This window comes from Tympanuchus pallidicinctus, unplaced genomic scaffold (genome assembly GCF_026119805.1).
Source record: "Tympanuchus pallidicinctus isolate F22 unplaced genomic scaffold, pur_lepc_1.0 scaffold22, whole genome shotgun sequence".
Taxonomy (NCBI): domain Eukaryota; kingdom Metazoa; phylum Chordata; class Aves; order Galliformes; family Phasianidae; genus Tympanuchus; species Tympanuchus pallidicinctus.
The window spans coordinates 9,897,209-9,923,750 of record NW_026294739.1 but is presented as its reverse complement, the minus strand read 5'-3'; the positions used below and the strand labels follow the sequence as shown (position 1 = coordinate 9,923,750).

Below are 26,542 nucleotides of genomic sequence, written 5' to 3'. Positions count from 1 at the left end.
TTGCAGCTCTTTGGTCTAAGTGCTGTCTGTGTCCCATCTGGGGCTCCTGCTTTCACATTAGCAGAGGAAAACCCAAATGAAGTCGCTAGGCAACCCCAACCTCCTTAGCAACCAGCCTGAGAGGCAGTCATTCACAGGCAGCACCCACCTGACGCCCTCCTGTCCCAAGGCAGCTATTCCTAGGCACACCGCTGCGTTTTCGGGAGGCACCAGCAATCCTTACAGCTGCTGTGAAGGACACACGGTCACACACGATGGGAGGGGTCTCTATTAACATAAAAAATACTGGTCTGCACTGCCTGAGCCCCTGGGAGGAGACAAAGGCTGATAGTGCAGGGTCTTTCCAATTGCTGGGCGTTTTCCCACAAGAGCTTCAGAGACAGCAGCAGGGACTGGCTCACCTACGCACAACCAACCTGCTCTCTGCGTGTGGCACAAACAGGATGGCAGAGCAGATCCTCTGATTTTTGGTCTTGATATCACAACACGGTGGCAACTTTCTTATTACTGAACACTGCTAAGTGGATATTGTGCCCAGAGGTCACATTACATTTTACATGAATCTTGTGTTCCCTTGTTCCTATGAGTTCTCATCATAATGCAAAAGATGGTGGGGTTGTGGTAATACTTAAGGAAAAGGCACGGAAATGAATGAAAGCTTTAAATCCACCAACTCCTAACGCCTACGGTCACGTGAGCCACAGTAGAGAGCAGCTTACGCTAATAACTACATTTGACAGTGCAGATAAAACCAGGATGGTATGTTTAGATTAGATGAGATATTACGAGGAAAGTCATTACTCAGAGGGCAGTGAGGCGCTGGCATTGCTGCCCGCAGAGCTGTGGGTGCCCCAGCCCTGGAGGTGCTCAAGGCCAGGCTGGATGGGGCCCTGAGCAGCCTGCGCTGATGGGGGGCATCAATCACTTCGGAGCTCAAGAAAAGGAGAAACATCTCATCCAAAAAAAACCTGAAAATTCTCATCAGTATGTTCGCATAGAAACCCAGACAGAAATAGAATTACCTGCAGCCCTCCTGCGTGCGGTGCACAGCGGCAGCGCCCGGGGACAGGAGCCGCCGCGGGGCGCAGCGCAGCGCCCGGGCTCCAGCAGGGGCCGCGCGGGGCCGCAGCTCAGAGCTGCCCGGCGGCAGCGCGGGGTCAGGCGAGGCTGCGGTGGCTGGTGGCGTTCAGCCGGCCCGGGCGGCGTTGCTCAAGGGGCGGGCTCTCCCCGTTGTGTGCTACCTACTGCCTACACTGAGCAATTATAAATGGGGCAATATTGCTGCTGGGAGGGGCAGCGGATCTGGCAGCGTGGGCCCAGCTCCGAAGTGCTGCTTCCACTACTAACTGGCGTGGGGAGATAAGCAGAAATCACGTGCGAGGAATCCTGTGTGCTCCACAGATGAGCTCCCCATTGCTCAGAATGGGCAGTGATATTACAATGACCATATCCTGTGATTTCTGCTTCATGAGTCACACCAAAAAAAGGAAACCGACGCAAATAACTACCTACATACTAATTGCTTTCCTATTCCAGCCAAGTAAGTGCTTGGCCAGATAGCACTACTGCAACTGAGAAATCCACAAGGCAGACAGATGGGGGTCATGTGGCAGAAAAATGTATGTCTCCCTCTACCATTTGCAAAATAACTATGCAAAAATGATCCGGTAATGGATTGGGAGTAAGGATCAAGAGATATCAGATGTTTAATGAGCACTCTTCAGAAGGGAACTTGATTTAAATATCACAGTGAGTGTTTACCTGCCGCTCCCACAGCACTGTACCAGCTCCCTCCCACCTCCCACCCTGGGGGATTCCTCTCCATCTCTGCAGCCGCCTCCACTGCCTGCTGAGTCCCTCCAAGCTCTGCTCAGATCTGAAGTGGAACCACTTCTGATTTGGGAGCAGGAGGGAGAAGAAAAACCCAGCTGTTGACAGCAGAATTTGGGGGCAATTGCATCAGTCCTATAGGCTTTGTTGTGCTCCAAACTTGCCCACAGAGAAGCCTTTCCGCAGGAAGGAATGCTGTTAGCCAAGAAGCTTTAGGGGTGGATTAGGCAGGCTTCTGTTGTTTCAGAATCCCAGCAAAGTCTTTTTCCTCCATCTTTCTTAAAGAGAAAGAGGTTATTAAGAAGCACTTCAGCAGATTGAGGAAGCACAGGATTAGTGTCATCCATTACATCCTTTGAGTTTTGTCTTTAATGTGGTAGTGGAAACAGGTGCAGCACAGAGCTGAAAGCAAACCAGATGGGAACTTGTACTGGACAGAAGGAGCACTTTGGGCCACAGGAGGAGGGACAAAATCTGCTCAGCTCTCCTGGGAATATGCTGATAAACCTGGTTTGAAAGAAAGACTGACACTTCTGGGTAAAAACAAACATCAAACTGGAAAGGAACGTGCCCTTGCATGTAGCAGTTTGGGGCCACTAATGTTTCAAAAATTTGTGCTCCATTTGGCCTCAATCCCTTTATTTAATCCACCTCATTAATCCTTTTTAATTATCCACTTCATTGTAGAAATCCTCTGCTTACCACTCAGCTTCTATGCTCCTTTGTAATTAATAAACTGCACCAATTAAGAGCATCATGATCCACTGCATGCTGTGAAAGGGAAAAACAAGAAATGCACAGTTGGTATTCCAAAGGTCATCTCTACAGATACTTTTTCAGAGTGAACTATACTGAAACTGTGCTATTTATAACACATCACAATAGTACGGTAGCAATCACATACAGTTAGTGAATGGCATTATGCCCTGGGCTGGATGGGATGGGAAGGGAAGGGAAGAATGCAGTGAGATGCATAACTCCGTGGAGGATTCATGCTGGAAAGGGTAGATGATCGTAGTAAAAAGGAAATACCAGAGATTTTTCATTATAACGAAGTAGATCTGGTTGTATGCAAACATGGGAGTTATTAACTGTTTTTATAATGACAGATATAATTAGGCAATGATAGGGAAAATCATGAATTATCTTAAATAATGAACACTAAACTACACTCAGTAAATCACAGTGCAGTGCACTACATTTGTCTTTCTGCCTGTTTTATCCCCACTTCCACAGGTGCTCTCTCACCATTTTTGCCCATTCCTCTCACCTCAGGACAAAATCACAGCTCCTTTTGCAAAGCTGGGTATGAGAGGACAGGGAAGATTTTATGTGCCATGGATGCTCCTTGCCCTGTAGCAATGAAAGCACACCTGAGGGCATAAGAAAGCAAATCAGGAGTAGGACATAAATGTAGCTACAGGGTGGACAGGTTTGTAACCCTATGTTTTTGCACTCTCAGTAATAGCTCACAGATCCCTAAAGCCACTGTCACTGTGTGCTGTTTTCCCATCGCATAGGCAGCAGTTTCCCAGCTTCTTTTTCTTTATTCTACCTTTTGTGTCCTCCCACCTCTGAGACTAAAAGCCATAGGTAAGAGTTCCCAAAACAGGCAGAAAGATCCTTCCCTGCATACTCACTTGCTGTTGGAAGCTGAGTGTGCAGCATGGAAGGAGAGCAAAGTAGAGAGGAGATGCATCAGTGCCCACGGACAGAGCAGCTGCAGCCTGGGCTGCTTGGAGACACTGGACTGCAACTGGGACCCCCTGAATAGTAAAAAGAAGAAAAAGCTATAGAAGGTGGCTGAGTGAGAGCAGTTTGATCCTAGATTGCCAGTGCCTGTTGTGCCTCCTCTCTGTCACCTGGCTGAGTCTCCTCCACGTTGCTTTATCTCCCAGCCCTGCTGCACTTCTCTCAACTCCACATCCCGCTCTAGTCCTCCTGCTCTGCAGCTGCTTTCCCTTCCCAGATCCCCGCTGCTCTTCTAGGAGATGTGCTTTATTGTCTTGAGAGTTTCTTCTCTCTCTGGGACTCCCCAGACTGGTTATGGGGGCAACATCAGATTTCTGCTATTTAGCAGAGAAAGGTCAGTAATTTGCAATTCTTCAGTAAGTTCTTCAGTGTTCTTCAGTAAGGCTTAATTCCAGAAGTTCTTCTGCAACTTCTTGTTACAGAGAATTAACCTATGTGGATAGAGTCCAGATGTGAAAATTTATCATCTGTTTAAAAGCATGGAAATTCTGAGTGCAGCCTTTCCTTTCTCCATACCAAGAGTTCCTTCTTTGAGTTTACCAACAGTGATATCAATTTGTGCTCTGGAAAACTCCCTCACTTGGTATTTGAGTTAGCTGTGCACATGCAAACAAGCAAGTTTTCCTTGGCCATGCATTTTGCAAGTGAGGGTTCAGCCCTACAATCACTCACAAAGGACAAGCTTACTTTGAGCTTACTTTGCTCTTGCTGTAGGTACCCTGTAGGGAGGACAGTGATGGATTCTGATCACAGGGAACATTTGTGAAATATGCATGCACCCAGTATGCTATTCTTCATCACAGTCAAACTAATTTCACTGCAATACTTATGTTCAGGTTTGCCAGTGTCCAGAAGGACACAAAATCTACCCCCAATCTTTAAAAAAAAAAAAGAACTTAAAAAAGGCATTCAGATAAATTTTCTTAAAATGTGCTGGGATTTATTCTTCCAGCTTGTCCAGTATTTAGCAATTGCTTTGCTATTTCCTTTACCATACCTATCTTTTCTAACCTCGAACTATAGCTGAGGCTTTAAAATCCAAACATCACTTCCACTTTGCATATCTATTAAGGAGTTATATTTATAAAGTATAATTGGCCCTAATTAGTTACTTAAGAAGGAGAAAATGATGCAAGGATTCCTGTTTATCCAGTCTGAACATGATCATGGGGTAGATGGCTAAGGGCAAGTTAACCTCTTCAATATTAGATCAAAGCACTATGCCTACTCAATTATTACAAAAGATCACATTCGCTACAGCACAAAGTTACCCGTCAAGACATTATTTTCAAGAGACTGATATGAAGTTGAGAAGGGATAAAAAATCACAGAGAGGAAAATGTTTGTGTGATTCTGTACATTCCACCAGAGAAACTGCAAGAATAAGCTACATTAGACAAAGTGAGATGAGGCTAGAGCCTCTCTTTCCTTTTCCTTTTCCTTTTCCCTACTCTTTTAAATAAATACAGCCAAATTCTGCCCTCACTCCTGGTCCGTGGGGTTCCACGATGGATGTCGGAACAGTCAAATACTGGAGAGATCTTAGTGAAGAAGGATAACATCCAGGGCACACAGGTTAGATGTTTCTACTCAGAGAAAATTTCTGATTAAGAAAGAGATTAGTAAAATCTGTCTTGAAGGTTGAAATGTAGAAAAGGCAAAAGAAGTGAAAAAGAGCATTTTATGGCAAAGTGTTACCATTAAAGAGATTCCTTCTGATTAATGTTCGCCCCACTCTGAGTGGGCTGAGTTGGATGAGGCTGAAGCTGTATCTCCAAAAGCACTGTAAATCTGCCAACCACCACAGCGTTTGCTAACACACAGACTTCCTCTAGCTGTAGATCTAATTTCTTTACTTGCTCAGAAAGACAGTGGATAACAGGAGGGCTAAGCAGGACCTCCTCCCAAGCATGCTGTATAAATCAGAGCACAAACGATGAAATCAGCTTTTTTTTCTACCTGAAAGGCATAATTTCATTGTGGATGACTGAAGTAATTCACAGTATTTTACAGAGCTTGTGATATTTTAGACAAAATGATACATTGTGAAAGGACTTCAAATGTGAATAAAATGAAAGCATGCTATAGAAACAAATCCACATTTGGTATTTTGGGAAAACTTTTTCTTTGATTCTTCATGCCAGCACTGATGAACACTACCTCCCATTATTTACCTCATTAGACAATGCCTTCACCAGAGTTTTAAGAGTCTTCTCAAAGGTTATTTTGAGACAAAGCCTGCAGAACATTCTACACATGCTAGAAGAAACCCAGCTATATGCTGATCATGCCCTTCTAAATATAAACCCTCTGGTTTAGAGCAATGCACTGAGGCTTCTTCACACACTACAGCCTGTGGACTCCTCTCTGTGACCTCCAAATGCCCTGACTTTCCCTTCCCAACCACATAATAGTCAAGTAATACTGACCTTGATGTACTACACAAATAAGAAGCTATTTTAAGGTTGTAAGAGCTTTAAACTGTAAGGTTCCCAGTACACTACTCCAGCTGGCTTGCAAACAGAATAACTAACCCTACATAAGGTGTATACGGCTGTCTTTATGAAAGCCAGTCTGTCCTTGGAGATCATTCTCTCCCGTGAGACAGCAGCCCTGGAAAAAAAGGAACCAGACTGCTGGTGATTAATTTCATTACTGTAGCTCCTACAGCTGTGTTGGACTCACTTGGAAATGATATGAACAGTGATCTTTAGAAGCTTTGAGATCACCATGGTGCTTTCTGTCCAGACAAGGAGACCCAAATCCTACACGTGTGACATTACCTAAACACTTGGCAAAAGCCCAAGCTTGTGCCCATACAGAGATAGAGAAAAGGAACTTGCAATCTATCTGTAGTACTGCTTGTATTTATATTGACAACATTGACAGGTAAACCCACAGGGACAAAGCAAACAGAACCAGACAGCAACCATAACCCTGTCCTTCTTCCAGAGAAGTATTTGCATTTAGCCCACAGTGCCGGCTGCACGGGGACACAGCCTAGAGACACACAGCAGGACAGAACTGGCTGAGTTCACAGCATCTTTTTACCTATTGCCAAGGAGCACAGGGACTGTGCAGCATATTCCTATCTGACCCCAGCGCTGGAAAACCAAAAGCTTCCATCCCACAGAATGTTATCTTAGCGCATTTTAAAATCCTACAGGAAGACAAGAACAATGGGGAAAAGTTTCCAGGCATTTATCTTCACTGCAGTGACAGCAGTGCATATCTTCACCAGCGCCCAGACATTCAGGTGCCACTGTGGATCCGGAACCATCAGCAAGTTCCACGTGCTGATTCCCAGCAGGGCTACTTCCCACAGAGCCACAGACCCAGTGGGTGTTTCTCGCAGGAAGCCAGGAGATAGGCAATATTCTCAAGGCAAGAGGACTAAATGCCTCCTGCCTGTGGGAAAGACAGAAGTGCCGAACAAGTCCTGCTGCTGCTGCAGCCCAGCGCTTCCATCAGCAGCGGATGCTGCTGTTGTTTAGACCATCTGTCACAACAGCTGCTGGTGCTTTTCCAGCAGGCTCTTCAGTGCAGGTCTGAACCACGTGGCTTCCAGCCACCTCTCTGTACCTAACCTTGAGGAGGGAGGCTGAAGACCACACTCACTTTGGCCTGATGCCTAAGGCCTGCGGTGGCATTCACTATCAGAGATGAAAGCATCACTTAGGAACCACGCAGTAGGGTGGGAGTAGGGCAGGGAGGAGACATCTGGCTGCCAACCACCTCACCAGTAGGGACAACCACAGTGACACAGCCCATGGGCAGCATCTATCCTGTCTGCTCCTGGGGCTTCTTCAGCACAGAGCACCCCATCAGAAGATGGACCTCTGCCCTAGGCTGAGCAGTTTAACCCCGAAGAGACTTTCTTCTCCCTAAAGCACACATTGCAGAGCCCACAGAGCACTCTGCTCACCCCAAGGACTGTTGTTCCTGCAGGCTACCAGGCTTCCACCTCCCACCCTCTAACATGCATGGATATCAGAACGCTTTAGGCCCGTTATCTAAAAAATAAGCCCATTTGTTTAATATTTTACTCTCATTAACTTCCCAGTACTGTTTCAGCTGTGTTTATTTTCCTAGCAGGCTTTATTTTTGTAAAGATTACAAGCAGAGCCATCAGTGTGCCCTACTTTGGACAGTTCCGTAAAATCAATGTTTTCTTGTAATGAAAAATGCACTGAACATCACTTTTAGCAACACATTTTTACTGCTTCTTTTGTGCCAGTTTTTAAAAACACTTTTCTGGTCACCTTTATGTTCACAGTACCTTGCACGTTGTCACTACTCACTACTGAATAGATTTTAATAAAACTCATAAGGTATGGCACCCTAATTATGCTGTACTGAGATTATACTGCATGAGTTTACATATATATCAGAATATTATAGTGCAGTAAAGACACATGAAAATGCACAAGATGTTTAAGACCACTCATGTGTGCTGAAAGCAAACAGAAAGGAAACACGTGGAAGCAGCAGAGGACAGCCCTGTACTCCAGCTGCCGCCTGAGCCTGCAGGTCACTTCACCTTCTGCGCTTTCTTCCCTTTACCCCAAACTTCTTACCGCACACCAACACACTGCCACTGCTTTCCCTGGATTTATATATTCTCATTATGTAACCGTGCCACTTGCATAACCGCATTGCTAAGTGTGGGATTTGTGTAAGGCTCGGCCCCACGCAGCCCCGCGCAGCCCCGGCGATCCATCACTGCGCCCCTGCGGTCCGCAGCGCGCCGCTCGCACAGCAGGGAGAAGATGGGGGCCCAGTGTGTCAGTGTGACATACACACACCTTTTGCAGCCAGGGCCCCGAACGTTCAGCCTAAAACAGCTTCTGCGTTCGCCGCATGACAGAACGTCACCGAAGACCGCGGCCTCGGTGTAGAGCACGCGGCAGAAATCGCATCCGCCGATGTCCCCCGCCCGGGGGCACCGCCGGGGCACAGCGCGACCCGCCGGGGTCACCGTCATCTTTGTGGCGCCTTCCGCCCCGCCTTTGTCACCGGCACCGCCGCAGCCGATGAGCCGCGCTCGGCAGTGCCACCTCGGCAGCCGCGCGGGTAAGGAAGGCGGTGCCGCGCCCGCCGCCCGCTCCGCGCACCGGGAGCTGCTCGCGGCAGAACCCCGTGCCGGGCGGCTCGCGTGTCCCCGCGCCGCCGTCCCCGCCCGCCCCCCGCGGTGCCCGGCGGAGCTCCGGCCGAGAGGGGGCCGCCGAGGGCCGTCCCGGGGCCGCGGCCGGGGCTGAGCTCCGCCGGGCACCGCCGTGGGGGCTCTCCCGGGGATCTCCCCCGGGCTCGGCCCGCAGCCGCCGCCCCCCGCCGGGAAACGCGCGCCGCGGCCGCATCAATCATTAACTGCGGCTCGGGTGTCCGGCGCCTCCTTCCCCGAGAAACCGTACCCGGGGCGGCGGGGGCGTCTCTCCCGGCCCCCCGGGCGCGCTGGATGCGCCGCCGGTTTCCAGTTACCGCGATGCCGGGCGGCGGGGCGGGAGGAGGCGCGGCGGTGCCGCCGCTGCCCGTGCTGCAATGAGTGATGCTGCCGGGGGCGGCGGCGGAGGAGGAAAAGCGCAGAGCCACCGCGGCTCCTCCGCCGGCGGCTGCGGGAGCGGCGGCTCCACCTCGCCCGGGCGGCGGCGGCGGCGGCGGCGGCGGCGGGCGGCGGGCGGCGGGCGGGGGGCTGCCGGGGGTCCGGGGGCCGGCGGGGGCAGCATGCCGGGGGGCGAGGGGGACAAGGAGGAGGCGGCGCCGCCCGCCCGCCCCACCGCCCTGCTGCGCTGGGACGAGGTGCCCGAGGACTTCGTGGAGTGCTTCATCCTCTCGGGCTACCGACGGCTGCACTGCTCGGCGCAGGAGTGCCTGGCCTCGGTGCTGCAGCCCACCAACGAGACGCTCAACTTTTGGACCCACTTCATCCCTCTGCTGCTCTTCCTCAGCCGCTTCGGGCGGTTGCTGCTGCTGCGGGGGGCCGGGGACGTGCCCTTCCACCACCCGGCTCTGCTGCCCCTCTGGTGCTACGCCTCGGGGGTGCTGCTCACCTTCGCCATGAGCTGCACGGCCCATCTTTTCAGCTGCCTCTCCCCGCGCCTCCGCGCCGCCTTCTTCTACCTGGACTACGCCTCCATCAGCTACTACGGCTTTGCCAGCACCGTGGCCTACTCCTACTACCTGCTGCCGGGGCTGAGCCTGCTGGATGCCGGCGTCTTGAGCCGCTACGTGCAGCAGCAGCTGGGCTGGCAGCTGGACTGCAGCCTGCCCATCGCGGCCTACCGTGCCCTGGTGCTGCCCGTGGCCCTGGCGCTGGCCGTGGGATGCACGGCCGCCTGCTGCCGCAGCCGCGCCGCCTGCTGCGCCTACCCCTTCGCCGTGCGCACCTTCGTCTTCGCCATGCCGCTGAGCATGGCCTGCCCCATCATGTTGGAGAGCCTCATCTTTGACCTCCGCACGCGCAACCCCACGCTTTTCGTCTACTTCTACCGCCGCTACTTCTGGCTGCTGGTGGCTGCCTTCTTCAACGTCAGCAAAATCCCCGAGCGGATCCAGCCAGGGCTGTTTGACATCGTGGGGCACAGCCACCAGCTCTTCCACATCTTCACCTTCCTCAGCATCTACGACCAGGTGCACTACGTGGAAGACGGGCTGGCCGAGTTCCTCAAGGCAGCCCCAGCCGCTCCCACCTACCTGGGCACCGTGGGGTACATGCTGCTGCTGACGGTCTGCCTGGCTGTGGTCGTCAGGAGGTTCCTCAGTGTCGCAGACCTCTGCAAGCAGGACTGACCGTGCCGGTGGCCACCGTACTATCGGTCCTTGGGCTGGAGATGGTTGAGCTGATGACCTTCATGCTGGTGACCCTCAGACTGGCTCAGCCGTGTCCTGAAGATGCTGTGAACCTGGCGGAAAGATACCTATGGAAGAAGGTTTCCAGAGAAAACGGCAATGGTGAAACTGCTCGTACTCTTTAAACTACTAGGTTACCAGGGGAAGCAAGCAAACGCTTACTGGTATGTTGCTGCTTAAAGTATAAGCTGAAATAATTAAGCTCTGCTACTAGGAAGAACGCATGAACTGTGAATGCCACTTACTAGTTCATAACAATTAGGTTTAAACTGGCTGTGTTTATATATACATATTTATATAGAGAGCTATTTATTTCTTAGCTACATATATATATGTATATATATATATACACCTGAAGACACACTCGTGCAATGATTGCTGATAGACTTTTAATCAATTCCTGTGTGAAATTTCCTAGCAGATTATGCACTGACATTTATCTTCCTCTGTGATACTGTAACAGGCCTTTGCAGCCACATACTGGATTTTAAATGCAAACAAATTAATAGCTGTCGATACTTTTTAAGGCCTCACAGCCTTTTTCAGCCAGGGAACATAATAGATTTAATAGAGAGCAAAACCAGCTGTGAATTATTACAGAATTACCAGTTGACGGAGAGATTTTAATTAGACGGGCAGTGAAGCTTGAGTGGTTGGCGTAGCCGCTCGGATTCTACAATATAATGCAGGAATATGTAAAATAATTGAACCAGAAAGGGATCAGATGGTTTTAAAGTGGGGGTGGGGGGGAAGAAGGGCACTGCATAATGGCACAGCTCTTCCCCGGCACGTCAGGAACATCTGTCACTTTCAGGGGGTTGCTAGGGGGCCCCTTTATCTTCCCCAGTAAATCACCCCAAAATCAGCCCTTCAGAGTCAAGGTCAAATGCCAGACTTTCTATAAGCTCCTGCCAAGCTCGGTGGAAGTTCTGTGGATGTAAAGAGAATAAGTGATGCATGAGATCTTATTCTGGGTCTTTTAAATAATTACGTGGAACTGGTGTCTTCTGCTCCTTAATTAGAGCACTTTGACAAATTTACCATCCAAAAATTAGGTGCTGAGTATGAGTTCAAGACCTATGAGCACTGGAAATTGACATTTTCATGTAATTCCCTGCTTTTTCCTATGCTGATCAGTTTGGGCTACAGCTGGGTGCTTTGAAGTCCTCATCTATTACCTTCAGGGGGGTTCAAAGAGAACAATTACAAGTTATTTTCCAAAGCCGTGTCTTTTCTCAGCAACCCAGGTAATATCCTTCTCACACCACAAACAACTAACCATAGATTTAATTTACTCTTCATATAAAGAGAAATTTTTTAAACTACATGCAGATTTTAAACATGCATTTTGATTTTGTCAGAACAAGTAACAGGCGTGCAATAATATTTCTCAAAGGGTTACAACTTGAAGTTCAGGTGTGAAACTGCTGTATACCCATTTTCAAAAAGAAGGGTGGTACTTCCTTCCACTGATGTCATACCGCACAATAGCACAGTGCTTCTTTAACTCAGCCTCTTTGCTTCTATTGTGGAAATACTTCTGCTTGCATCTTTCCCATTTTCATGGACTTGGCATCCAAACTCCAAGTGTATGTTTTGAGTCCAGTCGCATGGTCTTCTGCAAGACAAAGTCCCCTTTGTTTGTAACAAGAGTATAGGAGGGGCTCTAGCTAGTGATTATGAGGTCATGTCCTTAATATGGGTCAGAATCATCACAGAAACCAATAATTGATATGTCCTGTACCAATGTCAGACTTGTGAAAATTTCCCTGTGAAAGTATACAAGCTAAAGGAAAATACAGGTCTGCTTCATTTTGCCTTTTATCTTAACCCATTTTAACAACAGTAGATTGGATCTTTTAGATTTTTATAAATAATGAGAATGGCCTAACAAAAATAAGTGTTCTTTGCCAGCAGCAATTCTGTAATTTGTGGTGAGGTCACATACGGTCTCTCAGAGGGACTGGTTAGAATTTTCAAAAACACTGGCTCCCAGTCTGTGACCTCCTGTGTTACCACTGATGGTCCATAAAAAACAGCATTCTCTATGTGGCTGTCTGTGTTTTGTTTTCATTTGTCAACCTGCATTGAAAGGAAATTAAAAATACACAAAGTATTGTTAAGGTTGAATATTTTCAGTGACTTATCATAATTATGGCATTGCTTTATTGAGCTGCCAGTAAAGCAGAAAACAATTTGCACCATAGGAGAGGTTGGTTTATGGCACTGTCATGCTCTGATGTGTCTTTCATACCATGGAGAAGAGAAAAAAAAGAAAACCAAACCAAACCAAAACAAAACAAAACAAGAAAAGAAAGAACTGGAAGCTCACACCAGAAAGCAAATGGATCAAGACCTGCAACCATGCTGTGCTATAAATTTCCACAGCTTCAGAAGGAGGTCGGTATCTCTGAGATGTACTGTATTCAAGTTAAAATAATAGATGCATAATGGTTAGAGCCCAAATGACTCATCCAAGTTTCAAAACTAATTATTTAGAAATTGCTTGCCTGGGAGATGCCACTGGCATGTACAACCAGCAATTAAAAACTAGGAAAAAAATCAAAAAGGCTGGGGACAGTAAATCTCAGCACTAGCAGACAGCTTAGAAACAAGTGACAATTAAAGCCAAATGTAAAAAAAGGCTGTTAAAGCATACTGCATAATGAATTATAGTTGTGCTTGTCACTCACAATGTAGAGGACATCTCAAGAGGCAATGTCAAAAAAGGCTGTTGCTAACTTGTAAAAATACATTTGATATTTGCAGTTAGGCCACACAGGGTCGTCTATATATATCTCAACTTCAGATAACAGTATAAAGGTTGGATTGCAACCAACTGCAATTTTACTGGAATCTTGGAGCGTCCTAACAGTTGCCTGTGAGGCCCAGTTGCGCTGCAGATTTGGTACCAGGACCTGATATTGAGAATATTGATTCATTTGAAACATTTCTATTGGCAAAATGTTGAGGCACATGCATGAGGCCGAGCACTTTGTGGAGTTATTTGCAAATACTGGTTGCAGGTACTGCTCTCTGAGCCTCTGTAAGCAGACCTTGTGTATCGGGAGCCTTGTGTGGAGGGAGACGTGATTCGTTTTATGGAATTCTAATGAACATTTGTTTGTTCATTTGTCTGTTTGCTTATATGTCAGTAAACTAAAAAGTTACAATGAGTGCGCAGAATATCTAGGGAAACACTTCTTGAGTGTGTATTTATTCAGCAAGGACAATTCTGTGCAGATAATTGCTCCGTTTGCCATGTTCAATAGCAAGTGTCCATGAATAAGGAGAAACAAAACTGAGTTAAAGAGATTAAAAGTGGAACAAGACATCTATATTTATAGTGCTTGAATTTGCTCTTAGAAGTCAATGTCTGCATTTGTGTGGCTTGTAAGGAGGCAGGATCTCTGATTTGAAAGCACACATGGCTGAATGTCTATCGGCACATCCAGAGCTCAGTCAGGCGGTCTGACCTGCAGGCCAGATGCACAAGGACATCCTAAACACAATTTTTTTTGCTTAAGTATCTGTCATAATATTTTTATTGTCTGGGTACTTAACTGAAGGCCTACACTGTGGTTAGGGAGCAAAGGACTCCATAGCTCATCTGTAAAACCAAAAAGACTTTTCAGTCTTTTTGTGGTAGAATGAAGGATAGGCTGAGTACAAGGGGACGGCCTGGAAATGCACATGTGTTTGTCCTTCTCTGGCCAACACTGACCTTCTGGCTGACATACCTGTGCAATATGAACTGACTGTCAGTGGGGTCAGTTTCCAGAGTGTTGGTTATGCTGGTGACACAGTCACTCCGCTTTGCAATTAGCATGTGCTTAGAATTGCAGTCAACATACTGGCAGATGAAGCCTAGCTTCTGGGCACATCGGAGGTGCCTGTAAGCTTCAAGCTCATCTCTGTGTAAGATCGACATACCTGGTCTGCAGTTATTATCCCATGTTCTGTGGTGGAATGCTATTTCTTCTTCTGCAGTGTATTCATTTGAATGTCTGCACAGCTGTGAGCAGCTTCATTAGCAAGACTGGAGCCTGCATTCTGGAAACAAAGGGGAAGTTTTCATCTGCATGCTGTGCTTATAGAAATTTAGCAGTTAGAAGTAGAAACACATTGGTTTTTACTAAAACCATAGTTTTGCTTAATTGTTCGAGTGTCATTATTTATACACTGAATCCAGATACCATGTTTCTGTCAACAGTACCCTGACAGAAAATGACAGTCTGAAAGCTTTACTTTAAATTTAAGTAAACTTTCTGAGGCAGCACATTCATAAAATGTTATTGCACTTAGTTGATTACCATCCACATGCCTTACAGAAACAAACCATACCTGTATTAGTTGTCCAGGTTATACTGTTTTTCTTTGCCTGGGAGTGTAATGATGACCAAGTGGCCTGTAACAAGCTGAGGAGTCAGGCACTCCTGCTTTCTCATCCTTGCTTTGCCACTACTGTTCTGTAATCTTGGGCAAGTTATTTGAACTGTGTTCATTTTAAATGAATTTAATTCATGTAAATCACTGGAATTGTACCGGGGTTGAATGTGACCCTCTGTGTCTCAGTTTCCTCTTCTGTAAGATGGGGAGAATATACCGTACCTACCTCACAGGGTTGCTCTGAAGACTAGCTAATGTTTGTAAAGCACTTAAAAATGCAAAGATCCTCCTAGGTGCTAAGAAGAAATATTGCTGAACTCCAGCAGAGAGAATGTCATATATTCAATTGTTCCTCATCTCACTCAGAGAGGAACATGAGCGTTACTAGACCATGAACTCTTGGGACAAACCCTCATTGTCGTCATACTCCTAGGAAGTTCGTATCCCACATCCTTTGGAGTCAATGGCAAAATTTCCTCTGGCCTCAGGCAGGGGGGCAGTTGCAGTCTAAAGCAGTAGTAAACAGGCTGATTAAATACATAATTGTCTGGAGTAAAGAGAAAATATATGTGAGCTAAGTAGTTTTCCGAAATTCTCACTGATGACTTGTTTGTATGAAGGCCTTGTTCATTTAGCCATGGGTTGTATTGCAGTTACTGTGGAACAAGAGAGCAAGATTTCCTATCAGTGTCTGTAAAAGTAGGCTTATGGCTCAACTACCACTGGCAATTTCTATCAGCTTTAAGCTACCCCTTATCAGAGCAAAAAGACCTTTAGTAAATAAAGCTTGTAAAGAATTGTATAATCATTTGGGAATGCAAACTTACATTGGGAATAGGTGAACGGTTGGACTGGATGATCTTTTAGGTCTTTTCCAACCTTGGTGATTCTATGATTCTATGATTCTATGATTCTATGATTGATCATACAGACAACTTTTCTTCCCCTCTCATCTCCCAAACTTAACAACATGGAACCAATCCTATTCTTTAGCAGATCTGAATTTAGGCCTTCTTATCACTTATGAGTACTCTACCATGGAGCCCTGACTACTCATCCCACTAACCCACACTGCCCTTCTCTTGGAGCACCATTGAGTAGAGAGCAATGTTTTTAAGAGCTTTTCTAACTGGCAGTGGTAGTGAACAACAATAACAACAAAAAACAACAAAAAAACAACTACAACAAAAATATCAACAGATTTGAGTGATCCATCAAGTCAAAGCCTCTAATCATAAGGAATTCACTCTATCCAAATAAATTCCTTGCATCTGTTACACATCTGTAAGTCAGGGCTACACAACCAACAGCCAAGTAACACCTGAGACTGTACCCTGTTCTCCTCAGGTGGGATGCAAGGTGCTGAGAAAGCATCACCTGCGCTGAAAGATACAGATCTCTATTCAAGATGTTTAATGTTCTGGAGCTGGATGTGGAATCAGTTATTTTCACGACTTGATTAGACAGATGCTGTTTCATTCCACTGAATTCAGTAACGAATTAACGACTGAGGCAAAGGAAGTAAGCTTTTGCTCAAAGTTGCCTGTAAGGAAACACCAGCAGACTGCTGCTTTCAGGGCAATTGCTTCCTGGCTGACCGTACTCGCAAGATGGAGGATTCTGAAGTAGTGCTTCACTGTTTTGTGTGAATGCCTAAGGATTTGTGTTTGTAGCTGGGGGGGTAATAGTGTGAAGAAACAGTTTATAGCAAGTCAATTTTTTCTGTCTGCTAGAGATTCAAGCACGCTTTAGAAAGAGATATCACATTTAAGGGTCTGTGCATGCAATGAACAAAAAGTGTGAGTTTTATTTGATTCTGCTGGGAGGGGTTAAAAATTTACTCTTTGTACACTTTTGGATGCTGACAACCGTATATGTAATGACTATGCATTTTTAGCAAAAAAAAAAAAAGGTGTGAGCTATAAATAAAGTTGATTCTGAGTACATTTTTTGTAGAAATAAAGCTTTTTTCATTTCTTAATATATGTTAGTGTGACATCTGTAGGATCCAGAAATGTACTGAATATAGTTATCTTCAAACATAGATGTTGCTAGCTTAACTACAGGAACTTCCAGCTCCTGTATGGTGATTTTGGTACTATTGAAAACTGTATCACGGCATGAGTATCACTCCCATTTTATTGCCTTTCACATTATCAAGTAACAAAATGGCACAGTGTTTTGGGGTTTTTTTGTATTCCAAAATCTATGCTAACCAATCCATAATAAGAATCTCTGTTATGTTAAAATTCATTACTATTAAAGTATATAATCAAAACATAAACATATTAAATGTGTAAGGAGTTCTGCCAAACTGTGCTCACTGAAGCATCATGAGGTCGGTAGCAACAACTATGTGAAGAATCACAATGAAATATTGACTGTGAAACAAAGAGTTCTATTTGGCATCAAATAAAAGTCTCCCATTTGGCAGACTAGGAATGTTCCAAGTGGCAGAGTATCTTTTCCAGTCGCAGTCAGGCACCAAAAAGCACTCAGTGAACTGCAATTACATAGCGGATCTGCTGTAAGCCTTCTGTCTCAGTATTTAGCAGGATGTGAGGCAGCCCAACATAATCGCAGGCACCTGCTGATACTGTTAAGACACTGAATAACTGATGCAAAATCCTTTGCAAACTGAAGTTCAGAGAGTTTGGGATATGGACACTGGTCATCCAAGTACAGATCATTCTGAGTATGACTTATATAGGGTATACATACAGAGGTAAACTGTAGGATCTTAGAGTGGAGGCTTATGAATTCCTTCAAAAGATGTGTAATTGTTGAGAATTCTTCATATGAAAAGGTTTCTTACTTGTAGATTGTTCAGCTTCTTTAAAATATGGTAATGACTTCAAGTATTTGATGAGCCCAGCAAAAATATCCATTTCCAGCTCACAAATAAGCAAATGCTTCAAAAGACTGCATCCTACTGCTGTTATCATTTAAGACCCTTCATAATGTTAACAGTAGGCTCTGAATCTGACTGCTGAACATGGATATGCTGGAGGAAAACTTCACAAAATGTATGGAGCCAGTGAGCATCTCAAAATAATGAGCAGAACAGAAAGCACCAAAGTCACTGATAGGACAAGGAACTCATGTAGGTTAGGACCTCATTCTTCAGCTGAAATTGCTCCGTAGCTGTTCTGATTCCAAAATGGAAATCTGAAGATAATATATATATATATTATTACCATAATACCACTTCTCTGACAAATGGCCCTAAAAGTCTGGGGTGTTTGTACAGAAACAAAAAGAAATCTGATAGACAGCTTTAAACTTCTCAGAACTGCTGCAGGATAGTGTATTGTTAATAGAATCTATAAATGGAGACAAGGCTCAAAGACATAGACTTGTTAGAGCAGATTCAGGTGAGGGCCACAAAGTGACTGGAGCACCTCTCCGATGAAGAAAGGCTGAGAGAGATGGGGTTAGTTAGTCTAGAAAAAGGGAAGGCTCCAAGGAGAATGTACAGTGGCCTTCCAATACTTAAAGTGGACCTGCAGGAGAGATGGGGAAGAACAGTTTAACAGGGACTGTTGTGACAGAAAAGGGGGATGATGGCTTTAAACTTATAGAAGGTAGATTTCAATTGGATATTAGGATGATATTGTTTACTATGAACAAGGCAGGACACTGGAACAGGCTGCCTAGAGAAGCTGAGAATGCCCCATCCCTGGAGGCATTCAAGAGCAGGTTGGATGGGGCATTGGGCAACTTGGTTTAGTGAAGTTGTCCCTGCCTATGGCATGGGCATCATAACTAAATGATCTTTAAGGTCTTTTCCAACTGAAATCATTATATGTTCCTATGATTCATTAGAAAATGAAAAAGCTGAAGAAAATGAAAAGCAAACCAGTACTACTACAAAGGCTAGCACTTGGTTTCAGTGATGAGAGCCTCTGGGGCAGACACTACAGATGTACTCCTTTGTATCAGAAATCTCTATTACAAGGCAGGTTTATTATCAAGAGGGTCAGTACACTGACATTAGTGGGGAGCTGAAAATATTTATCTTGCCAGGGAGCACAGCCTTTGTGTATTTTATATATGTTTTATAGAAGAATAGCAACAAGAATATTGCAGAGTCCTTCTGATGAAACGTTTTTATAGAGTTAATTCTCTAATTTCTGTCTCTCTAGCTCCCCACATGTAGTCATTTCATGTTCCTCTCAACTGGACTAAACTGAAAATACAGTCATCCTTCATTTTTAGCATTTAAAACACTTCTTGTGTATTATTCTTTCTTTGCTAGGAATGATCTACTCTTTGCCTCTCTCCTCTGAGAGGAAGTGATCTATGCCACTTGTACAGGAAGGAAAATGCTGATAAGCAGGGCTCCCTGCATCCCCAGTCCCCCGGGCTACGGAATTCAGACACTGGCACACAGCAGTGTCCCAAGATCTTAGCTTTCCTTTTTAGCAACACTTGGAAAAAACAACTCTGAGTTGTCATCAGGGTGGATAACAAGCAGCAATATCTGAAGCACTCAGAAATAAGATAAATAATTAGAGAAAAGCTCCTGGAATAGCTTCTTTGATACCTTTGTACACACATGCATTCTCTTTCTTACTGCCCCAAATTCAGCAAAGCTCCTAAGCGCATGCTTAGCTTTACTATACACATATGTTTATCTTTGTTCATTCATAGGGGCAAATCTTTCCTGATATTTAAGCATGCTATAGAAGCAGAGCCCTAACAAGCAGACAGTGCCAGGGAAATGCTGCCAGCAAGAGTCTGGCACAGCACATTGTGCCATTTAGCCCAAGGCAATATCCTGTCCTCTGACACTGAGGGCTGGCCAAGCACCTCACACAAGGTTCACGTTCCCTCCTCTGCCTTAGTTCTTCACAATATTTTTGTTTCAGACCATTGTCTGGAAGATTTTAATAGGAAAAAAGGGCAAAATACATATGTAATAGCTAGAAATGCACCAATTTAGTCATTAAATAGAACAGCAAATACTCGTAGCAATTACAAGAACAAAACACTGTCTCTTGTAGTCTGGTAGAAAAAACATAGCTTGGAGATTGGCACAGTAATCCCATTTACTGAACACTACAAAATACATTCACTAGCTTAGTTTAAAAGAATGTGTTGGTTTTTGGGTTTTTTTTTCTGCATTAGACAGACTCAAAGATTTGACAGAAGTCAAATGCACTGTGTAGAATACTTTTGTTCTCAGCAATATAGCTCATTTCTTCAAAGTATTCCACTCCAACGTAAATGTGCCGTATCCTTTGTTTTAAAAATGAGTTGTACTTTGGATAACAAAAAATAATTGGGCATAACTGATTGCAATGAAGCACAAGGAATTCAGGGTATCTGAGAATGGAATATGGAAATGGAATATGGAAGTTTGATGTGATTAAGATCACATCAAATCATGGCCAATTTCGCCGTTCAGCATAACACCTCAGAAGGAGTATACAGCCAGCACATGTGAGGATTATCTTCTCCTAACATGATCAGTAATAAGAGGATATAGTGAATATACATTGTGAATGTGAAATAGTATAGACCTCCATTAAGCTGTGATGAATATTCCCATAAGTAGACATTAGGCCGAACAATTTACATGTAAATGAGTTTGAACACTAACTGTTTATAACTAACTCTATCTCCAGCTGTTACCAACAATACATTTTAAAAGACTCCCTTACTAAAGGAAAAAAGGTGAAAAATAATCTCATAGAGTTGACAAGACTTGCTGACTTTGACTTTGCTGGCACACAAATTTACACAAGACAAGTGAACTAGTGGACTTACAAATATTAGCATGTAATCATTGCTTACACTTCAGAAAGCCACAGTGACTTTTTCCAAGCAGACCGATTGAAGACTCTCAGTGAATCTGTCCATCTGCCCTTTACACCGGTGGCACAGGGTGCAAGGCCTCTTTGGAAAGTACTGGATGCTCAGCTATCAAACACAGTTCAATGCTTTTAAATAATCCAAAGGAATGTTACTAATTAGCCAAATGCACATATATGGCTAGGAAATCTTTATGATTTTCAGCTACTGGAAGTGTCATGATTTCTGGCTTCAATGTCAGTGCAGAACTGCCAGCTATGCCCTAGACATGAGTGAATTCCAGCTTATTATGCAACATTAAGCAGTCTTTGTTTTAAAAGCCATTCTGGAAACTCAGTATCTCATGAATGAAACAATCCACACGAAATAGGGCAGCAAAAGAAGTCTCCAGGGGGACTTCTTCTGTGTATAGATTAGCAGTAGAGCAGTTCCCTTCTTGAAAGTTTCGTGAACACACAACTGCCAAATTCAATTCTCTTCCCTTTTGCACACTGCCTGGAAGGAATGAACAGGCAGGAAAATAATTCTGACTGGTAAAAAGCATACTTATTCCCTAATCACATTGTTCCAGCTCTGGCACAGAGGACGCAAAAGGAATACAGAGTGGAACAGCACATCTCCTCTACGCTGCGCTGGTCCACATGTGGCACTACCCCCAGTGATCCCACAGGGGTTGCCCCCCAGCACAGTGCAAAACAGCCTGAGAGCCAGGCAATTACAGCCCTGCTTTCAGGGCTTGTCTGCTTTCAGAGACAAGTGAACTCCAAACAGCAAGATCCACACCTGCTGTTCAGAACGGAGTTTTGCAACATCAGTCTGTGTGCGCAGTAGACCTTTGGGGCGCACTGAGGTCAACCAGCAGGAGTTTCCTAACCAGGGTTAATATTATTCAGTTTTAAGAAAACAAACCTAAATTTTCAAAGTCAGCCGCTGGCACTATGAAATCTCAGTGTTTGATTGAATCTTCGTATTTCACAATCCTGAAATTTAAAAGACATGAAAGATATTATACACATACAGTGCAAAAGGTCAGCTAATCCAGACTTCCTTTATCTGCTCCAGTCAACGCACAGACCCAAACAAGAGCACGGTGGTGTGTGTAAAAATGAAGTGAAGTGCAGCGTAGCACAGCGTCTATTTTAAATAGAACAGGCTGCAGACTTTTGGAAGCTGGCCGGCACGGTGGTGGGTGTGTAGCAGGACAGAGGCTCGGCAGCAGAGCCGCCAGGAGGAGCGCGCAGACCGCTCCCTGGGTGCAGGGATGCCCTCCAGCCAGGCCAGCAGGAGGGAAACTCTATGGCTCCAGCAAGGATGCATTTTTTCCATGGGAGCTAGCTGCTGCATTTCTCATTTTCGGTGCGCAAGGAGAGCAGAGGAGTGCTCACCAGGCACCTCCGCCCACTGCCCTGCTTTCCTTGGGCAATGCGCAGTTGGGAAAAGCACTGCCCTCCAGGGCTGCCCTCCGCTGGGCACCAACCCCAGCTGCTAAGCTCAGCTGCCCTGGGGCACTTTGGTAGGGATACCCTGTCCCTGTAGTGCTTTCAGGGAGAAGTTGGCACAGATAGCCTGATGGTTTGGCAAAAATAATGCCTTAGAGGCAGCTGCTTGCTGATATAATCCCATATGAAAAGAAAAACTGTTTTGGAGGGGATGACGCTGCCCTCTTAGGCATTCCTGGAACTTACACTGAGAGTGAGTCAGTAAGAGCAGGACTGTGTGTCTTGCTATGTTTACTTTGTATTTAAGCGTATTTACTAAAATAAGGTTATTTCTTCTGTTTCCTTTACCAGATACGTACAGCAGAGACATAGATTAACATACCTATTCAATTTACGTATCTGTTGAACATTCACATGTGATAAACAAGGAAAGAAATGTGCAATAAGGCAAAAAGAAACATTCTGAGAGTATTCCCCTGTGCAGGATTTCAGCCTCTGGGACACAGAAGGCTGAGAGGTCGGGCATTTGAAAGTCATTGGTTCAGAAATGGCTCCTTCCTGGCCCAAAGCTTTCGGTGAGGATTTCTCAGGACAATTTTAGGGTAAGTAAGTGGGAGCAGCTCCAGCAGAGCAGGAGCTAGCCGTGAGGCTCTCACCTGGTGGGCTGGCCCTGCTGGCTAATCTAATGGCACAGCCACCCTGCTGCTGCTCACCCATCTCCCTCTGGATATGAGCAGCTTTTTGTTCTATCCCTCCATTTTCAGACTGGTCCACGTGAATGCAGCCTATTACATCTCCAGCTAATGCCAAACTATGCACATATATTTCTTGCTACAGCTCTCAGTGGATCCATATCAAACACCTAAAACATTATGAAGTACTTTCTGAAACATTGCTGTTCTCTTTTTGGCTCTAACCTTGAAATGTCAATGGAAGTATTACAACAGTGCAATCATTCAGTCTCTGCTTTGTCATTAAATAGCCTTTTTGACTCTTCTTTCAACTGCATAATACACACATTGCCCCCGGCTTATGGTTTCACCCTTGAGCTGCTGCACTGGCTGTGCTGTATAAAACGCAGAGTTGACACTTGGCTCTCACAGTCAGTAACAAATATAGAGGTCAGCTCTTGGCTTGCCAGGACCTCTGAGCTGCTCTGGGGAACTCTGGTTCACTTTGGTCAGTGACACTTCACTCCCAACATGCATCCCAAGGTCAAAGGGCACCTCTGAGACAGCTGCACTTTCCTGTACACACCTCTTCCTTGGCACAACACTGTTCTGGGCACAGGCACAAGCCAGAGCCACCTGGAGGCAATCAAATAATCTCCACAGCCCCTGATGAAGGCAAGGTATGAGGGACCCTGGTCCTCTTCTTTCACATTTAATACCAATGCATGGGCAAGTGTTCAACAGAACGAGCTGCTGTGCAGACTGCCCAATGACCCCTACACCTTTTGCTGACATTAGGTGTGCAGTTCAGCAGCCTCACTAGCGTCTCATCAAAACATTTCCAAATTTCTTTACTATGCTATTTTCTTCCATTCAAAGATGTTATCTTCAGCCATTTAACTCTTCACACTTCCTAACCCAATTTCACTAGGTCATCATTTTCTCTTAACAAATTGGAAGCCGGAATCCACATTTCTTTGATCCTTCAGAACAAGTCTGAGCTCTGACAACTGCCTTGAACACAGGTGGAAGTTATCCAGGACAAACCCAGGTGGAGCAGTTATCAGGACTGTCTGTACCATGTGCAGGGTCTGGCCCTGTGTCGTGTCAGTGACCTGCCTGAGATTTGCTCACACTGGGTAGCTCCATGTATTGCTGTCACGCAAACAGGATATACAACTGACTTCCTAACTACCCATGACTTTTCAGGACATCTGGAATGATTCACAAGAGTAGAGCCCTGTTATCATCAGCCTTGCTATCTTCATGCAATTATACTTAATGCAAATTTGTTAGAAGAATAGAAATATTGCATTTTCTTTGGATGGCCTACTTGATTGTCTACTCATCCTGTCTTATACCACTTCTATTAGCACCAAACAAGAGTAAATAAATGACCCCACTACCCACCTGGATGGTCAAAATGCAACATGCAGTCATGCCTGTACATTCAGTTGAATCCTCTCATAACATTATAGTCAAAGTATTCTCACATACCACTGGAAACAGAATATTTAAGTAAAGCTTTTCTGGATGTTTCAGAAACAGTATTTACAATAAGTCCACACATAATCTATCTACATATAGAAAGTCATTCAGAGTGAAATTCTAGACTCTGAAGAATTCACTTTGGTAATAACACAATTTATTGTATTTTCTCATCAGATTTTGTATCAGGGTATCAGTCATTCTTTCTTTGTTGACAGTTGTTTTGTATATCTCAACATGACTGATAGATTAACAAGTTTGATCAGTGAGATTGTGCAGGCCTGGCCATATGTTCTGATAACAATTGTAAGGATTTTCTCTCATCTAAGAGTCGGATAAATGTTCTGGACTACAAGCCCTAGCTATTATGCTCAATGGCAAACATAACAGGATTCTAATATTAGAACAACCACCGTCTGGCCAGCTATTCCAGCTGTGGATCTGCCACAGGAAACATTGAATTAGATTATAGCTAATGCAGTGAATAGTGACTTAACGTCATCAATGGTGGTGCTAGTGACATGGTAAGAACAGAAGAGCTTCACGTGTAACGTGCCCTTCAATGAGTTACAGTGAAATATTTACAATTACTCTTACATGAATTATCAGAGCATGCATTGAACTCTGGATTTTTCTTAAGGCCTTTTATAAGCAGAGAGGACAACCGTCAGCATGATTTGCTGGTGTTATGTCTTGAATTTCAGACTTTGCTTAAAATTGTGTTTTCAAAGATTTTTCTTTAATGATGAGGACATAATGGACAAAATAGGAATGTAATAGGAAATATAACTTTCCCAACATCCCTTATCTCAAACAATTTTGTTGGAAATTCCCACATTCCCTTCAATTACTTTCATGCAGAGATAAAATTGCTGGAGTAGCAGTAGCTTTGGGACTAGCCGTTAATAAAACAAAGACTCAAGAGAAGCTGCTGTTCAGCTTTCCTTACTGTGGTTAATATTCTAGACTTATTTCTCTAATCCAACTGGCCTTACAGTGCAGTGTTCTCAGTAGTGCCCGTTTGAATAGTTACTTCAAGTCTATGTAGAGTTTGAGTGACAACACAGATTTACCGAAGGGAAAAGAGTTTTTGCAGAGGTGTCAGGCATCATGGCTCTCTGAGTTACATTCAGAATTAAACTACGACATATTCAGGGTAGATGTATACAACTGACCCTCCTTTTTTTCTCTGTAACACAGGGTTAACTGTACTCCTTTGCCTCAAGCAATTTACTAATGTAATGGAGAGGCACTGGAACACATTTGAAAGACACCCCTTGGAGTCCTCACACTGAATTTTAGTAGGAACATAGTGCTGGAAAAATGTGTTAGCATCGTGTTTTATGACCACCTCAATTGCTTCAGACCCTGACAGAGTAAGTGACCTCTTACAAGAGAGGCCTGAGTTGCTGACCTGCCCCACACAGGAAAGCTGCCAGCTGTAATTTGCCCTAATTTTGCATTTCCTTCCTATGACTTTACTAACACCTTTTTATTACTTGTAATAATAAAGGTTTTTTTCATCCTTAGTTCAGGACCCAGATATACTCTCCCAGTTGAAATGTTTCATTGGTCTAAATCTTAATAAACATTCTGCACTAATTTGTACTTGCTCAGCTGCTCTCTCAGCTATACATGACAAATCCAAAACAGTTCTTGCTGCTCAGTCATTCTGCTTCCATCTGCCAGAGTATATATAATATTTAACTCCTTAACTTTTGAGTGTTCATCACAGAATCTCTTGGAGGATTCTGTATCTTGCTGGCACCTGCTTGTTGCTTCATAGTTTTTACATAAGAAATGTAGATAAATAAATAATTTGCCCCTTCCATCTCTAGTTTCAAGACAGACTTCCAAGGTTTTCACCTTGTCTGAAAGTACAGCCTTTAAAGTTAAAGCTCGTGTATTTTTCTGCAATCTATAATTTCTTTCCAGATTGTCAGATGACACTGTGTTTTAATTTCACAGTTCCCCAAAAGACCTTGACACTCTGTGAAGATTTTTGTTTTGTGAAAGGCACTATACTGACAAAACAAATGACTAACAAAAGGGATATGACTCTAAGGATACGGTAATATGACTTATTACACTGTTTACAACTGAACTTCAGAAACAGTTTTCAGCCAGTTCTGGCTTCAGTGACTAAAGTTTTAAGCCTCTTAGTTTTTTACTCTTTCCTTAAAGCCAGGTGCTGTGAATTTCTAAGTCCTGGAGCTATTTTTTGTCAGCCTGGCCCAAAGTCAGACATAAACAGTGAATTCATTTGCATGGAAGCCCCAAGAAACTCAATTCTCTTTCAAGTTCTTCATT

General features: G+C 44.6%; 2 protein-coding genes across 2 annotated transcripts in view; both read left to right on the top strand.

The window, feature by feature from the left end:
- Positions 1 to 8,994: 8,994 nt before the first annotated feature.
- On the top strand, positions 8,995 to 16,763 carry PAQR9 (progestin and adipoQ receptor family member 9). Its single transcript, XM_052686770.1, has one exon. It carries the CDS (start codon positions 9,121 to 9,123, stop codon positions 10,366 to 10,368), a length of 1,248 nt encoding a protein of 415 aa, XP_052542730.1. The 5' UTR covers positions 8,995 to 9,120; the 3' UTR covers positions 10,369 to 16,763.
- Positions 10,367 to 26,542, top strand: part of PCOLCE2 (procollagen C-endopeptidase enhancer 2) — a 49,366-nt gene continuing 33,190 nt past the window's right edge. The window contains exon 1 of the mRNA XM_052686769.1: positions 10,367 to 10,592. Within this exon, the coding sequence (XP_052542729.1) occupies positions 10,528 to 10,592 (65 nt within the window). The 5' untranslated portion in view covers positions 10,367 to 10,527. The remainder of the gene's footprint in view (positions 10,593 to 26,542) is intronic.

What these genes read in the sequence shown, in the direction of transcription:
- PAQR9 (XM_052686770.1), top strand. Translation starts at nt 9,121, where the DNA reads ATGAGTGATGCTGCCGGGGGCGGCGGCGGAGGAGGAAAAGCGCAGAGC.